This window comes from Coturnix japonica, chromosome 4 (assembly GCF_054131305.1).
Source record: "Coturnix japonica strain WE chromosome 4, WE-NBRP24, whole genome shotgun sequence".
Taxonomy (NCBI): domain Eukaryota; kingdom Metazoa; phylum Chordata; class Aves; order Galliformes; family Phasianidae; genus Coturnix; species Coturnix japonica.
The window spans coordinates 76,070,782-76,089,515 of record NC_140666.1 but is presented as its reverse complement, the minus strand read 5'-3'; the positions used below and the strand labels follow the sequence as shown (position 1 = coordinate 76,089,515).

Here is an 18,734-nt window from a genome sequence, read left to right as displayed (position 1 = left end):
AAGTGTAGATGGCTTGTTCTCTGCATCTGAAATCTCAAGGCAGGAATTTGCCAAGGAAACTGGCCTGATAAGCAACAAACAAGTGTGAGCTCTAAAATGAATGTCTGACCTTCTTAAAAGACTTTAAAGAGGGGCTGAAAAGACAGAAGAGTTCTCTTCTGGGCCACAGTGAGGCTACATCAGTCAAGGTGCTAAAGAATGCTCTGGGGAAAAAAAAGTACTTCACTACTGCTAATGCATATAGCAGCTACACACACATCTTGTATAATAAGTAATCTTCCATACAAGTGAGGGCATAAGGTTTTCTAAATGGAGATAATAGCAGCAATTAGCCTTGAAATGTATTACAGTAGCTTTTACGTATTTGTAAACTAGGTAATAAGAATGTTTTAATATAAAGTGTTCTTACAACACATTAGCAAAATTAGATCATGTTTTACAACAAAATGCTAACCTCAGCAATGACAGCATTTTGACAGTGCTGTCATATGAGCACAACGTGAACCTCTGAGATGGAGTATTCAAAGGTTTTGGGGTACTTTTACAACTAAATATGTAAATTGGATAGTTCAAATAGAAAAAAAAAAACAAACAAAAAAAAAGCCTATTCTTGATGGCTTAGGAAGAGGAGTAGTTTCTATAAGAAGTTTCTTCACTTAGTAACTATTCACTTGGGCTAAGCCTGGGAGATATGCACATGGACAACCTAAGCAGTCCAAAAGACATTTCTTTTTGTAAATGTTCAAGCAAAAACAAAACAAACAAAAAAAAACAACAAACAAACAAAAAGTCTTATTAGCACTAATATATTTATTAACAGAATAGTATCAACTGATGTCACGACTCAGATTTTCTTCTACCTACAAAGTTTGGTATGCCATTTTTTTCTGCTACTCACTGACAAAACCACATTCTTATAAAACTCTTCCACTCAGTAGACTACGAAACTCATTACTTCTAAACACTCAGGAAAAAAATAAAATAAAATAAAATAAAAAAATCTATAACATCAATTTAACTTCTATTGTTTTTAAAACTAAAAAGAAAAGAAATAAAGATTTCTTTTTTGCTATTACATCCTTAAGTACTGTAGAGTAATAAATGTTCTCAAAGCTTGGTACAGATTGTGCATATGTCAATCTGTAGCACCACATTTGCTCTTAGCTAATATACAGGCCAGAAGTGGAAAAAGAAAAAAGAGTCAATAAGTATTTCTAGAGGGCATCTACAGATTTTCATTAAAAGGAAACTGAACCTGGTAGAGAATAAGTAAAAAATTAAGGCAGTTTATAGTGATAGGCAAACACTGTGCTGTGTACAATTTTCGAATGATTATGGTGGCTATTTGACAGTAACAATGTCAAATTTACTTATTTAAATTAAATAAATTAAATAGATACTTTCAAAATATAAATTCTATACTGAGTTGCCAATAGGAGTGGGTAAATATCAGAAGTTGTCTTCTTAGTGGAGTTTTACTAGACCAAAATCATATATCTTTCTCCTACCCACATAATTTTTTGTTTTGTTTTTATTTTTATTATGAGATTGTGATCAAAAATTGCAAAACAGTAAAAGTCCATAGATTTTGCTTTATTCCATTCTGCAGTGGAGGTAATTTCTACTTATTCAAAGTCCAGTTCTACACAAGATAACTAATAACCAAGCTGCAATAGGAGTGAGGCCCTTGTCTTCATGAAATTCATCACAACTACTCATCACAGAGGAAATCTGAGAGCTTTCTGATCAACAGCTTGTTTGGCTCTATTACTGTCCTTCTACTTTCTCAACTAGTTTATAATGTACTAGCAAGTCTGCAAGGGGTATTGTAATGTGAAGCACAGTGGTTTTTATTCACTTATTTCTTTGACATGTCTTCTTCCTTTGTAGTTACAGCATACAAGTTCCAAGCACATTGTCATCAGTGTGACAATTAGCCTCGAGAAAGCAGCTCTTCAGTAGACAATGACCTGGGAACACCGGAAAGCTTTTTCAGTAACAATGGACCAGCCTTCAGAAGGTATTCAGAGACATCAGACTGCTTTAAAGCAGGCAGCTAAGGACTGAGGGCACCTATCACAAAGTTCCTTGGCTAAGAAACTTGCTTACCCAGCTCTGTTTTTGTTGCTTCAATCAGACTGAAGCTTCTAGCTTGGAAGACAGCCTCCCTGCTGTCTAGAATGACTTATTAGTGCTGTTTGAAAATAAATACGTAACCAAGGAAAATTTCACTGGAGTACTGTGATAAAAGGTATCTATCTACTGCTCAGTCACTTGCATCAGAGTAATCATTTTAACAGCGGTTTTAATTCAATTTACCTTGTTAGATATGGAGACTATGTTATATATGAAGAAATTATTTTGAAGGAATGCCTGAAATTGCTAATATTAACGTTTATATATATATATATATATTTTTCTTTTGAACACCGTCAGCTATGCCTAGTCATTTCACATATTGGTCCATGATTGCTTTCACACTTCATAATTCTGCACATAACTCTCTTTGACATCAAGGACAAAGAGTCTACCAGGTTGATCTTAAGAAAGGCAAAATGGCAGAAAAGCTCATATGTTTACTACAAGCACTGCTGGTATGAAATATTAGTCATTATGAATGTTTTGAAACTAATATTCCTCCATTTCTAGTCATGAACATCATGATGAAGGGTGCTTTGACATTTTGGAGGAATAATGTTTTTCAGTAATATATCTCATCTATTACAATGTTATCTTTAAAGTTCTACTACTGCCAATCTTTGGGCTCCTAAGTAAGGTTTTCAGTCACTAATCTTAAAATTATCATATTAGATATGAATAACATAGAAACTCAGAACCCACATTCAACAGTAACATGTATGAGTACTGGTATGCCTTTTTTTTTTTTTCTCTAGTTGGAGCTACTAATTGCTATGAAACCATTTCTTAGTGAACAGCATATTTTTATGTGAATATTTTGAATCCTCTACATTTCTTCTCTGAACTTCACCCCCAGTAGTACTGGTTTCAGTGCTTACACTGAGGAAGAGTTGCTTATTTTACTGCTTATTAATAAGGGATTGATTTAGCTTATGAAAAACAACTTACATTTTCCAAGAAACATTAAAAAAAAAAACAACACATATTCTAACTTAGAAAAGGCTGACCTCTAGATGTTTCAACCACACTGTCTCCAACAACTTACCCAGAATAACTGCAGTTAGAGGAGGATACTGAAATGCAAAGTTTATTCCATGTCTTGATTAAGTTAATATGATATTTATCTATGAAGATCACAATCTTTTCAGAAAAGCACTTAAGATGGAAGCATGCTGTATGTTTGATTTGCTTAGTCCTTGTATCGAATTTTATTTGTGAATGACTTTTGGAAAAGTTTTCCATACAAGAAGAAATATAATTGATTTTAGATGTGTATCCATAAACTTTCTTTGCTATGTATTTTCCATAAATCTAATGAACTATTTTCTTAAAAGAGTGAGTAAACTTTCTTAAGGAGAATATAACCTATCCACTGTTAAATATTAAACCTAGAGACCAAGACTACACAACTCATTGCATCCATTCTACTACTTATCAATTTAGAATCATAGAATCATAGAATTACCCAGGTTGGAAAAGACCTTGAAGATCATCAAGTCCAATCGTACAACCACAGTACCCTAACTCTAACAACCCTCTGCTAAATCATATCCCTGAGCACCACATCCAAACGGCTCCAAATTTAGGAGCTGTCGTACAATATTAAAAACATATTTTTGAAAGCAGCTTTATAACAACAGTAGAACCATTCAGCAGTTAAAGGGAACTGAGCAAAACCACAGAAAGCACAGTTACCTGAGTGCAATGCATCATCATCTACAGATAAAGTCTCTGCAACCCACAACCTACAGAAGTGTATAAATCTATTCTGCTACTTATCACTGTAGCAGCAGTCATACAATATTATAAGTATTGAAAATACTTTCATAATAACAATAGAACCACTCAGCAGTTCAAAACTGCAGAAGCATACTGTTACTTAAGTGAATTAAGTGCACCAGGAAATAAATGTATATACATAAGTACATACTTTATTATATTTTATTCTGAAACTGTTATTTTCAGAAATAATCTCTTTCAGTACTATCATTACAGATATAGTTTGTATTAAAATTATGAAGAAAGAAGAGTATTACTCATGACAGTTATTAAAAGACTACAGTGAGAAAAATAAAATTTTGCTATTGATTTATGTAAACCGCACTTGAATTTTTCAAATTAAATATGTATGTGGTTCACAACATTCAGAGACATGATAAACCAGTTTGGGAAAGTAGACAAGCTAGCTTCAAGCTTTTGGTAGGAATTTAGGTAGGGACCAACTCTGGTGCTCAGATCTCTACCAAAGCTGCAGTAAACTTCAGAGGGTTCAGCATCCTGCTTTGCATGCACTACAGTACAGACTGTTACTGAATCTATGGATGGTTTACAGATGCCACAAGTATGTAAAACTACTCATTTGTACGAATCATGCAAAAAAGATTTAATTGGGGCACACTAACCTTTGAGAGGGGGTGGGGAGAAAGGATATGAGCTATCCCAAATCAGACAAAAACAGATGTTCTTTTAACAAGCATGGAGCTGCCACTAACTTCCTCACTAATTTCCAGGAAATCATAAAGGTAGTCATGAGTACACTTACAAAACTCCCTTTTCCCTAACATTTTACTTAAAAGCATCTGTAACATGAACAGTTTTGTGATGCATATACTTTTCACTATGTATGAGTAGGATTGAACACTCCTGATACTTACTGAAACAAAATTTTGTTCCACTGCCAAGTAAATAGAATCACAGAATTGTAAATAGTCATATATCTGCCATTTTCTGTTGTGAATAAGTCTTTAATTCCTAAGTTTAAGGAATACTTTGGGAATAAACCTGCACTGCTCCTGAACAAATGAGCAAATGAATTTGTAAGTATGTGCTATTTATCTAAAACCCACTTTCATACATTATTGTTTATATCTATTACTTTATATCCATTGCTTGATTTTCATGTAACAAGTTTTTTTTGTTGTTGTTTTTTGTTTGTTTGTTTGTTTTTGTTTGTTTGTTTTCCTCATTTGCACCATTTGTATATCACAGAGAAATGGGACATACACACCTCCCTGTGATTTCATTTATCTGCCGTACTGTAAAGCTGTACTGCACTAGGAAAGAAGAAACTTCAAGACTGTATGTACATGCAGACAAACAGGCTTTTGACTATTGAGGCAGACAAAATAGGCAGCTGCATGATCAACCTCTTTCCTATAGAAATCTTGCAATCACTAACAGGCAGCTTCACTATGAACCTAATTGTCTTCCCATTACCACCTCCCAAGACATAAAAGTGAGCATATACAATAATTAAGTGCTAAATATTACCAAGGAAGTAAACATATGTGACAATCAGACTCAAGACAACACAGAGTGACCTGCCAGCCTGCCTAGACAGAAAATACTGCCTATTTTGTGGAATCTCTGCCACATTTAGTGCTGTAGATAACTTTTATCACAGCATTTCTCAGGTTGATTGACATTTGTATTTACAGTGGAACAAAATAAAAGCTTAAGTTAATACATTAAAGAGGAATCTGTTGTCATTTCAACTCAATGTAATGCACTCCAGCAGACACACTCCTCAATAAAAATTTTTGTGAGTACCTTCAGGGTTTCCAAATTCTGTAATTAAAACTTGCTTGTTTTAATTACAGAGCAATACAGAGAAACATTTATGCAGGCTTCCTTACTAAGGGCCACTTGAAAAGACGGCACTTCTCAAAAGTATAAGAACAGCATTACTTCAGATCATTTCACTGGAGCAAGTTTTGCTTGTATTCTCACTCTAACACAAGAAACTACGATCTCTGAGTCAACAGAGAAACTACATACATCATATCTAAATCCTGGCTTACTGGAAGAACTGAGAACCGATGCTTTTTTTTTTTTTTTTTTTTCCAGTATTTAAGATGGAACACTTCAGTCTGGAACCTGATAAAACACTGGGATATAATAACAGTACATTATCAACTTTGCTGCAATCAGTGTTCTTTTACAAATAAAAAGTACACTAAAAATAATGTAAGCTTCTCTTTTATATATCTTACAGTTTTATACACAAATTATACTTCTAAGAAGGGAAGAGGTGATCTGAGATAAAGCATCAAGCAATAAAACTTGCACCCAGTTGTCCCGAGTGAATGCTAAAGTTGCTTATTCTGAATCTGAGCATCACAGTTCTTCTTCCTCACGACCATTTTCACATTTTAACAGTAGATTCCAAATGCAACAGGTTTTGAATACTACAAAATAGCTGTCCTGAATTCACAACAAACCCAGCCCTGATACTTGCATGAATAGATTACAAGAAAAAAAATTAAGGTAATACTGCTAGCATCCTGAAACATCCTTTGACACCCAGTGATTTAAAATTGCAGAGTTACAGCAGGAACCAGACACTGCTTTTAAAGCATTTATCCCTGGTGGACACCTTAGCAGTGCACAGGATGTCGGGTTATCTTTCCTGCAAGAGAAAATCCCCTCAGCTGTAACATGGACACTGTGGTCCCAGTGTGCCCGTGGGGCTGGGGGTGACCCAGGTAGCACCGCACGCCCCACTCACCGGTGCCCACGAGAGCAGAACTGGAACAGAAAAACGACAAGCCACCAAAAAGAGCTCCCTTACCTTCTAAACCTGCTTCAATCAGCCCAAACTGTTCCAACACTTTCACAAAAAGCACAATCACGATCAAAACTGCTATCATTTCAAGCCCTTCCAAGTTCATGGTGAGTTAGGTCATGGTCTGAGCACAGCCACTGAGGAAAGTGCTCTCCCGTCCGGCTTTCCCGGAGAAGCCATCTCTCTACGCGGGGGCAGGGGGGAGCGGGGCGGACATCCTGGCTGCGGGCCGCCGGGCGCAGCCCCGCTCCCGGGCGGAGCGGAGGAGAGCGGAGGGCCCGGCAGCCCCAAGGGCCCCCGGGCCGGGAAGAACGAAGCAAAGAACCACCTGGGGCCGGCGAGCCGCCGGCGTGGCCGTGCGGCTGCTGGCAGCGTCGGTGTGGGTAGCACGTCGCCTAGGAGACGCGGGGACCGGGCCTCGCATTGGACAGAGAGGGACAGAAAAGAGCTGGAAGCAAAAAGAGGGAAGGAGCCGGGGAGGACGCGGGGACGGGGCACGGACCCCTGCTTATGCCGGGGTGCGACGTGCCAACTTTCAGCGAGTTTCTCCGAGAGAAGGGAAAAAAAGGAAAGGTGCGGCATGTGGCAGGCAGTGCACGAGATGTTATTCAGCACATTACAAATCGCTACTCATAATTAACAACAGCATACAACAACTTCTTTGATTTTCCTGCCTTGTTAAGCGCTATTTAGTGCTTAGTCTGACTTGGAAAACAAACATTTAAAAGAACAGATTGAGGGCAAGAGGGAAAAGTACACTCGATATTCTTTAGGGTTTCTCACTTCAGTAGTATGTGCTAAATGGAATGTTTTCCCGGAGAATCGACACAAATACAGGCAGAGGACTACCAGGTATCTCCCACCTGCTGCACTCCTGCAGCGCTCTGCCTCACGCAGCACTAAGTGCCATTCATGGCTAAGGCAACGCTATTTAAGTCCTTAATAATATAGCATCTAAGGAGGAATTTGCATTACAGAAACAGCAACTCTGTTACAACAAAAACTGAGCAAGGAGCAACTGCAATAAATGTAATCCTCTCTGGTAGGATATTGTCCCTCACACGGCTGGAGTCCATTATTGTGCATTTCTTTGGATTATGTTCAAAAAAAATGTGTCACATAAGAACTGGCAGTGGCTTCTAAATCCTCCAGGTACACTAGCATTATGACATGGGTTATCATTACTGAAAACAGTGGAGTGAGAATAAGAGGAGTGATATAATGAATAATAAAATAATAAATAGAAAATCAAACAAACCCAAAACCACACAGCATTTTCTACTGTGAATAGGTAAACCCACCCAGATCAGTGTTTGCATGTCACTATCACATGCTTCTTTTTTCCCCCTCAAGATTAAACTCCCTGAAGCAGCTTAACACTTTTTTTTCTCTTAAAAAACCTAAGGTTTAAGTGCTTCATCCTAACCATATTCAAATAAATCATTGCTGGCTCTGCTTAAGACAAAGTGCAAATCTTTAAGTTTGCATTCAGTTTTCTTCTGCAGACCATTTTTCCTTGGTGAGCTGCTTTTAAGTACTGCAAACTTTTAGCTCATATTCTTCTTTCTCTCATTTAATCTTTCTTTCAAACAAGCTGAAAATCTTATCTGCTAAGCTGCATTATCAACAGCATTCATGACTGTAGGTCCTCCTCTGGTGTTCCTGCTGGAGCAGGAATGGGACCACATGGGCCGAAAGGTCCCTGACAGCTTCAACCAGTCCATGATTTGGTGATTCTCATGTGCTGTGAACCAGCTATGAGAATCTCCTATATTTTTTCTCTTTTTGACATATATAGAGATAATACAATACACAAATAAAGACTCTTTCCTTTATTAGCTCATGACTATTTATTAAAACCTTGTGAAACCTTACAAAAGGTATTTCTCTTGCTGTCTTCTATTCAAGAAACCATTTAATATACAATCTTTGTCATGAGAGTAAATCTATGAAATTGAAATGACTGGTCATATTTCAGGCTAGGGGCATATCTAAAATATGACTTCTTATCTTGTGATGCAGCTTTACACTACAATACAGTGAATATTTTTAAAATTATTATGACTAGGATGTTAGGTACCATGAATCATATTGCTATTGCTTAATATTGTATATCATGAAATTTTAATGTTAAAAAAAAGTCCCAATCAGTTTGGATTGAAAATTTATGTGTGGGTCTACAGAGAGAGTTCCCAGGAGTGCTTATCTTTCTTCATTACATTTCCTCTTCTTATGCACTCACATTCACTTTATTGTCATTAAGCCACTGTCCACTTTTTGTCATGGCTCCAAGTGAGGATGATTACTATCCTCTGTCATTCCTTGCCACCTAACGAAACAGTTTATGGGAGCCTGCCCTGCATTGCTTAAAATCACTTGGATTTCCTTAGGAAGTTCAGATAAATGAACTGAGGTAACCTTCATGACTTTGCCCAAAGCAAAACTGCATTTATTTACAAACTGTAATTCTAACAGATGTTGGGGAAGGCTATCATTTGTAGGACAGCAGATAGCAGGAGATACTAATGGTCTCTTCCACTGGTAGAGCTAGATGCAAAAGTGTGTGCATAGCAAGAGAAAACTCAAATGGGAGTCCAGACCAGAAAGCTCAGAGCACCAGTGGGAGTCCAATGTAATATGGAAAACCGAAAACAGAATTTCTAACAAAAGCTAGAGTTCCTTGATTTTGACAGAGAAAAATCAAAATAGTAGTTTTAAGCAGGCAAATGATGAAGATACAAATAATGATCAAAATCCATAGGACCATTTTAAAAGTGATGTCCTTGCAACTTATTACAAAGGTAAATAATATTTTTTAACCTTCTTTCCTGGTAAATATTTACTGAATCTATTAAATAAATAAATAAATGAAGATGAAAAATGTAGTGATGTATTCAGCTATTATAAACATTAAATCTCCTAATGGCCGACACTTTGCAGCTTTCCTCTGGGCAGTACACCAGTATGGCTTGCCTTCAAAAGACAGAATAATGATATGTATTGTGATGCTCTGAACAAGAACTTAAGGCCCATATTAGCAGGCAGCAATAATTTTATGGGTTGGCATAGATTGTATATCTTACTCAAAGAGTTTCCAGTCTTGGACAGGGGGCAAGCCATACTCATGAAGCAGAAATTTTGGCTCTTCCTACTCTGCTTTGCATTTAAATAGCAAAACATACACCTCGTGTTTTTACAAAAGTGACTAAATAGGAGAAATTATGTACCACAGTATTCATAAATAGGCTTCTCAAAGATTCATTGACATAAGACATTCTTACCATCCAGTTGTGTTCTAGTCCTAATTCAAAAGTATACCTGAAGTTCTGGATACTATCCTAACACCACTGCTCGGAAGTTTGGATTCACTGTACAAAGTCAGAAGCTGCATACAAACTGACAAGTTGTTACTAGTTCTAAAGAGTCTTTTGAATACCCTTTGAGTATTTGTTAGTCCTTAAAATTGAATTACATTTCTAGTCCACCCCTTGAAGATGTGGCTTCCTGAATCTGTTAGAGTGCATGGAAGCTGACATCATACTGTGGCCATGAATTACATGTCATTAGAAGACAGAATTTTTTTCATCACATGGAAAAATGTCATTCAGATAACTCCATCTTTACTGTAAATCCTTAAACCTCATTAAAAAGTAAAAGTCATGAAAAAGTTCAATGCCATAAAAATGTCAGACAACAATATTTTCAAACTCTTTGTGGAAACTGAAGCTGAAAAATGTTTGGCTGTTAGAATTTCACAGATGAAGCTCAAATACTCAAATGATGTGTTTGTGCTACTCATTTACTACCAAGAATTTTTCTTGAGAGAATATAGAGATCATTTTCAAAACTACAGAGGAAACCTCTTCAAAAAGGATTTCTGGAGTCATTTGTAAATCTCCTGTGTATCATCAGATATGAAGCAGCAATTCTTTTATTTCGAATTTTGTGGTAGTCAGTGTATTAAGGGATGATGTTTTATATTTGTTTTAATTTTCTCTAAGTGACAGCCAGCCTCAATACATTCATGTCCAATGCTTCACACTTGTGAGATGCCACAGGTGCTACCAGGTGCCCAGCAGATTTTTTACCATGCTTTTTTAGGCCCATCCCTCCATGACATACAGTACTGATCAAGAGACTGTGTTATTACACCGAAGCATAAGTGTCTGAGCTTATGAGAAAGGTATCTTCGCTGATTATTTTTCTAGCTATGTCGGTCCTGTAGACCCTCAGCCTGAGTGTTTCTTATTTATTTCTCCCATTATGTTCTCCAGTCAGGGATATATATAATGCCAGCAGTGCAATAGCTCTAAGAATCGGATGCTTTCTTCGTAACCTACTGTAGGAAAATTGCCATAGCAGGGCGTTGGACTAGGTGATCTCCTGAGGTCTCTTCCAACCCCTATGATTCTGAGATTCTGTAATTCTATGATTCTGTGTTGTTGTTTGTTTTTTTTTTTCCATTAAAGAACAAAAATCTTCACTTAGACTTTCATGTTTTTGAATCTCAAATACTGTGACTTTCTCATTGCTTTTCTTGTAAAGTCCTAATTTTCTTCTTTATTTTCAATCCATTCAGGGTACTGCTGCAAATACTACCATTCTGGCTTGTCACTCCAACTATCTCAGCCATCCCTTTGCATTCATCTAGTGAATCCACTTTATAATATATACAGTATTTGCCACCGCCTTAAAGGCCAGTCCTACCATACTACAGCTGCACATAGACACTTCTGAATTCCAGAAAATATCGAGCTTTTAACTCTCTCAATCAATAGCACTAGTCTTTCTTAATCATCAATTAAACCTTTTTCATAAGATATGTTACTGGCTCTATTACAGCCTTTTAATATTCTGAAATACCATTACAATTGTTCTCTCTCAAATTCTTCCTTAAACTAGAGTAATGGAAGTCCACAATGTCCTGCCAAAACCTCACAAGGCAGAGTGATGTGACCATCACAAAGTATCCTATTCATAATTGTGTTTGTTCTTCTGTCTGCCATTTCTGAGTTTCCTCTTTATTCTTAAATGTTAGGTCACTTAGGAATAACAGGTTTAAGTGAAAACTGCACAAACTGCACAAAAACATTTCCTTATCATATCTAGACCTCATTGTAGATCACCATTTTCTGTCTTCTAGAACAGCTTTCTCAACATAACTCTGGGGTATCTTTTTTTCATTCATTCCTAAGGTGAAATGACCCTAGAAAGGACTTTCACAATGATCAGCAGAGAAACTGAAACACTACAGAAACTATTACTTACTCACATTTTCTCTAGGACTATTTAGCTCTGCAAAATAGATATCCTCACATTATACTGCAAAAGCATTAACACATTATGTTTAGTTGTGTTTGTAAAACCACACATCATAAACTAAATAGATATCCTGGTAATAAGATAGTCTTGCTAACAAAGCTTAACTAAAATTAGACTAGGTCTTCAAAAACACAACTATACCAAGCACAGCTAGCTATTCAAACTCTTGTCCTTATGATCCATTAAGAAACTATACTTAGAGACTACAATAATAAATAAATAAATAAAATAAAAAACCTAGCTGTAAGTATATCTATTTAATCACTTTCTATAATTTCTAGCACAAGAGGAAGATGTATATTTCCAATTCTATACAGCATATGGATGTCTGCACTTTTAAATCTGTAACCTGGATGGAAGGTAGAAACTTTTTTTTATAATATAATAAAATTTACTCGCAGATAACAAGGGGAGAAAATACATCACCAATAATTAGAAATATACTTGGGTTTTTTGGCTATATTTTTTTTCTACATGTTATTGGAAAACTGTCAAGCTTCCTGTGGGCTTTAGCTGTGAACATTGTGTTAAGTGAACTTTATCATAAATATGTTTGGAAAACTTCTTTACAGTCTCAAAACAATAGACTGACAGAAGGGTTCCTTCAGTTCAGCTGATGTAGCATGTGGATATTCGCCAGACTTTTCCTCCTAATCCCTTGTTGGTTCATTAGTAGCTTGCTGCAGACAACAAAGGACTTTTATGCCAATCAACAGTAAAAAGTCACAGGAAAGCCTAGCTCATGCACTTATAGAAAACAACTTGAGAGTCTGCAACAAGGCAGCACCTTTCAAACGTCTTCTGAAAATAATGATAAAATAAAAAACAAACAACAACAACAAACACAAAACAAAGCAGAACCAAGAAGCCAGAGAAAAAGGAACAACTACTGAATCTTACAGTCTGTCTTAAGCACCTGTTAGAGTATACTCCTAGTTCAAATGGTGAGCTCCTACTGTTCCCAGTTGTTGTTATTAAAGCAAATAAAAGGAAAAAAAGTGACAAGTTGAATGTCTTGTTTTCAGGCTGGCTATATAAAGCTAACCAACATTCATAAAGAAAATAAGTAAGCTGACACTGTTTCCAAGTCTGCCCAATTAACCTACTTGGAGCACGGTGAAGGAGCCCAACATGTTTCTTCACATTTTGACATCTTTCTTTTCCTTTGTTCCTACAGACCTTTACCACATGAGAGTCCAATATGTACAATTCCATGTACCTAAGCAAAGCTCCTACATTCACATGAAGGAGTTTTGAGTGATGCTATCATCTTATGAGAGAAACTCACTGATGTATGGGCTGGGTTTTCTAAAGAATCAAGAATTGCACCATTTTTCACATGCTGAAGAAACACAAATAATTTGTTATGTATTCAGTAGTAAGTCTTATCTTTCTTGTGTGGATACACAGTGGATAGACACAAAATACACAATAAATGGATAACTTACAAGAAGTTCTAAGAGTGGCCAGATATTTACTTTGCTTTTTTATTCAATGAGAATATATGGTAGAGTTCAACTATTCCAAGTAGTTCAGAAATGTAAAACAACATGAAGTATGACATTTAATGTACCTTGCTTATCAAAATAAAAAGCAAGTGTGATGCCTGAAGACCTATGCTACTGTACACTTTATTTTTGTTTATTACTTTCTCTGAATATCTGATCAGTTGCTTGATTGCTCTTCAATCCCTACATTCTCTTCCATCATGAAACTTACTGTAGTATCCATGCAAATTCTTTATTTCATAGTTTCATTCATAGTTTCATAGTTTTGTGCGGGTTGGAAGGGACCTTAGAGATCATCGAGTCCAACCCCCCGGGATTCGAGCCTCTGTGTAGCAGAGCGGCACTTCTACCACTTGCACCACAGGGGATTTCATTGTGGATTAATTAGATGATTAGGCAGTCATAGCAATAGAATCATAGAATTACCCAGGTTGGAAAAGACCTTGAAGATCATCAAGTCCAACTGCAGCCTAACCATAGTACCCTAACTCTAACAACCCTCTGCTAAATCACATTCCTGAGCACCACATCCAAATAGCTCTTAAACACATCCAGGGATGGTGATTCAACCACCTCTCTGGGGAGCCTAATCCAGTAGTTTGTGCTTATCTTCCACCTCCCAGAAACAGAAGCAGTCTTAGGAATTTTCCCATTATTATACTTTAGAAACCCTACAAGCTATAAAGCATTGACTTTGTGACACCTGTGGCTTTGTTATCTGCCCGTCATGGCCTGTGGGCTTGGCTATTTCCATGCTTGCTGACTTTTCTGTGACTTTATTTCTGAAGAAAGATTTCATTGGTTGCGGCATTTTTCACTTCAGTATAATTTTTCATCTTCCTGGGTTGTTTTATGGCTTTACAGTATATCCTGCTCACACTGCCAATCATTAATGGCATCAGTCAGTCTGCAGCTTCTGCTTTTGGATGCTGTGCACATTGTTCTCCTTTGTCCTCCTTTGTCCTAGGTGCTAAGCACTTAAAATGAGGACATTAAAGTAAAAGGTCAAAGTTTACCTTTACTTTTTCTGATTCTGTTCTAAACTGTTACTGCAAATCATTCATGTACACTGCGTAACTCAGAATCATTGTTTTCCTGTTAAATTATCCAGATCACCTATAAATCTTTCTGCAACCAAATACATCTTTGATGATGCATTGGATACTTTGGCTTTGAGACTTTTGCTTTTTTACTTTACACATTTGTAGTATCAGTCTAGCTCTTACAGGTAGCTAGCCCACTTTATATACAAATTAGGATAACACTTTCAGCACTTGAACAATTCTACTAATGGACAGCTAAGTTAATGGTGATAGAGCTTTCCTTCCATTACTACCTGTGAAAAGCACAATCTGGTCACTCCCACATTCAGGGCTCAGGTCAGAAATCACTGTTCTGGATCATTTCATTTTCTCAAAACTGTTAGCTGTCAAAAAACACTGTCCAAATTTCTGTAGTTTCATATCTGCACTCTCTAAACTGGCCAGGGACTGTTTTCAAATTGCAAACTCAAATCTGCTCCTGTTAAAGCTAAGCAACATTTTGACAGTGTAGTTGTGTGCCAAATTATACTGATCTCAGACCAATTCAGACACGTTAACAGTTTCTTCCTTCTGGCATCTTACCATCAAAGTGCCAAAGAACGGACGGATCAGACATACTAGTACATTATGACAAAGTATTCTCTTGGCAGTTATTGATTACAGAAACACACTTGCAGTTCTCAGTAAATAACATATCGGTATGAACTGCACGTGATCTTCTATCCATTCAATATTATCACTGTTATCTACTGTCTCCACTCTCTAGCTACATATAATATCTTCAATATCCTGCAATGATACCTTCTTTGCTGTGACTTTGCACAAGTATCTTTTTGATAATTCTGTCATTTCAATATAGGGTGGTACTTCCTATTTCCAAAAAGATGCTGGTTTGGACTACAAGAGAACTGAACTTCTGAAATATGCTTTTTTACAGAATCATTTACATCATATCCTTGCTACTTGTTCTTACAACATGCTAATTAACTAAGTCACATAGGAAGAGAACACAGGATCAAGAAAGCTTAGAACATAGCTTGCTTATTAGAAAACTTAACAAAACTGCTAGTCTCTGTAAAAAAAAGTGAAACTCTTTGCTTTAATAAATGCAGGGAAAAATAACAAAAACTGATTTGAGATAATATTCAGCGAGTATCTAGAATGCTTTACAATTTGGTTATAGTCCCTGTAATTTGTGAATTGATGTCATGAAAATTTGTGGACTCTAGGACTATGATGATATGATCCTAAGGTAAATATTTATGTGTCAGCTCCGCAAATATTACATTAGTGACATCAGAATAAAGCTGATCCATTAATTAGTGAGTTTAGCAGTTGCTTAGTAGCAGCTTTGAAATGTCCTCAATATTAGATATTTCATAGCTTCACGTGAAAAATAAGAAAAAATAAATATCAAATGGGTTCTAAGAGAACCAAACATGGTATATTACTACCTGGTACTTAGTGAGAGCTGGGATATTTCTGTAATCAAAAGAGCGCTACACATAGGGCAAGTTAGCAGACTGAATTGCATTTTTTTTCCTCTCACATGGGCACAATTTTCAGAGATACAGAATAAACTCAGAAGACACTTTGAAAAACTGCACAATTTAGAGGGAGTCATTCCTCATTCTGAAGACTTACATCAGTGAAGCTGGTTCTGTTCATGAAGCTTTGAAATCTTTCCTATTCCCTATTCACTACTTTATATTGTTGCAAAAGCTGTAAAAGTGTCAGGCTAAGAAATTAATGTAATAATTATCTGAAACTTGAGCAATATTTTAGTGATGATCAGGAATGATGCACATACCTCTGCTGAGAGTTATACATATGCAGACCTTACATTTCAGGTTTCAAATAGGATCCCTGAAAGTGAATGAATCCTTTTAAAACACTGCCTATACAAGATAACTATTAACAAATCAAAAACATACCTGTTGGAAAGAAAGCTTAATATAAAGCTTGCAAAAAAAACAGCTACCTAATAAAAATATTTATAGTTAATTCTGCAGACTTAGAATTTTAAAGATCTGCAGCTTTAAAGGATTTCATGAATCCAGCTCATCCAGTCTCTTGCATTATATTCATATAACTCCTGAAAGATGTTTTAAAAGAATTAGAGCCCCCTACAAAGAACTCCAGCACTTTTTCATCCTCTAACAAAGTTCTCCTAAACTCTCCATTCTCTCGTGCTGTTGTTTGAGCTCATTTTTTCTCATCTTAATCATGCAGCTCTGTAAATCTGTCCTTCAAAACAAGCAAATTTCTCCCTAGGAAAAAAAAATATATATATTTGAAGCTATAATATAACATCTCTATGTCCTTTCATATACAGCTCACATAAATTTCTTACTTATGAACATAAAATCATAGAATCCTTAGAGATGAAAAAGACCTTTGAAAGTCAGCTAGTACAACTCCCCTGCAATGAACAGGGACATATACAGCTTGATCAGGTTGCCCAGGGCTTGATCCAGCCTCACCTTGAAAGTCTCCAGGGATGGAGCATCAACCACATCTCTGGGCAACCTGTTCTAACCTAAACCATGATATAAGGAAAAAGTGATCCTCTGGGGGGGATTTTGATTTTTGTTTTTTGTTGGTTTTTTTTTTTTATATAGGAAAATTGAACATCTGAAATGTTTGAACTTTTTCTTAAAAGCAGCTTTTCAAAAAAGGAGGAAAAAAAATAGGAAAACACATTTTTCCATACTCATTGATGTAGAAGTTTTAGAGTAATCCAGAACAAATTGTAAATTAATTCACAACCTGTGGAAAACATAATTCATATTAAAACTGACCAATTTTAAGTTGTACTCCTTCCTTTTTTTCCCTCATTTAGGCCAAAAGCTTCCCTAGGCATTGACTGTGTTGTTGTATACATTCAGAAAATTATCCCAGTTGTATTGTAATCTAAATAGTAAATGCTAGTAAAACAAAGGAAGTTGCCCAAGCTTCCTTTTTAAGTGGAACATAACTGAATTTAAAAGTCTGATGGGAACATTCTTTCTATTTCACTTGGAAGCTTCTGAGTACCACTGTTTCCACAGGTTTGTCTGGCTCCTCAGACTGAGATCAGCAAAATTATGCTGAGCATATGGTCCTCAGCAGAGATCAGCTTGTGTCCCTGACACTTGTGAGTATGTACTGTGACCATGAGCACTGAAAAAAAGAAAAAAAAAAAAAAAAAAGCACATAAAAAATAAATAAATTACTTTTTGCCTATTGTACAGTAAAAAAGGAAGTCCTACCAGAAATCTTGCAAATTTTGAGCTGAAAGAGAAATGAAGTTAAGGCTAGTCATGGAGTTCCTGACTTGTGAAAACAATTACATACCAGGTATACATTATTCACTCAAGAAATCTAGTATCTGCTGTATGAAATCCATTTAGTATTGATATGGTACATCTGAGTAGACAGACCACTTAATACGTTATATGCATCTAAACCAGTACTTTAATAAGGAAATTTTTATCAGAAATAAATATTTCTGACCTCACATCCCAGCTGAGAAACTGCTTTGTGTTGAGGGAGCTGCTGCCAAACACTCAACATATAAATTATTTTCCTCCTGAACATGTTGCTCTCTGAGCAGAGATGGGCTTTAAATAACTATCTCATGGCATATTAACAGTTGATGTGTCTGGATTTCAATTCCATGTAATTTACTGAACACCAGAGAGTATTATTACAAGGTTCAGGATAAATTAAATGAAAATTAAGTACAAATGAAGCACGGGTCATAGAAAAGCAGAATTCAAAGGAATACAGGAACAAAAAATAGCATCTGTCTTCAGGAAATAAAATGGTTTCACTGACTTGTCACGTTAGATAGGGAAAACGATGCCCCAAAGAAGCAGACTAGGAATCATCTAGAAACACTCTTGCCTCTGGTGCATAGACCCAAACCCATTATGAGTGCTGAGAAAGCATTACAAGAGATTTCATAGATGTCAGGGGAATAGCATGTGTGAGATAATGTCTCTCCTTCATTTCACAGTGCAAAGAGACAAACAAACAAACAAAAACACATTAAAATCCTATGCACTCTGAGACACAAACTGCAAGCAACAAGACTAATTTGATAAACTGCAGAGCTCAAAGGCAGTGGACATAATTACAAATACAAATTATGTTTATAATATATAGTCATTTTCA

General features: G+C 36.3%; 1 protein-coding gene across 8 annotated transcripts in view; it reads right to left on the bottom strand.

The window, feature by feature from the left end:
* Positions 1–18,734, bottom strand: part of KCNIP4 (potassium voltage-gated channel interacting protein 4) — a 368,227-nt gene that overhangs the window by 164,597 nt on the left and 184,896 nt on the right. For 2 of the 8 annotated variants that reach the window (XM_085545635.1, XM_015862839.3), the window contains exon 1: positions 6,710–7,091. The exons of the other annotated variants lie outside the window; for them this stretch is intronic. In XM_085545635.1, coding sequence (XP_085401761.1) covers positions 6,710–6,809 — 100 coding nt within the window. In that variant the 5' untranslated portion in view covers positions 6,810–7,091. Of the gene's footprint in view, positions 1–6,709; positions 7,092–18,734 lie in introns of those variants that run through there. 8 annotated transcript variants of the gene reach the window in all.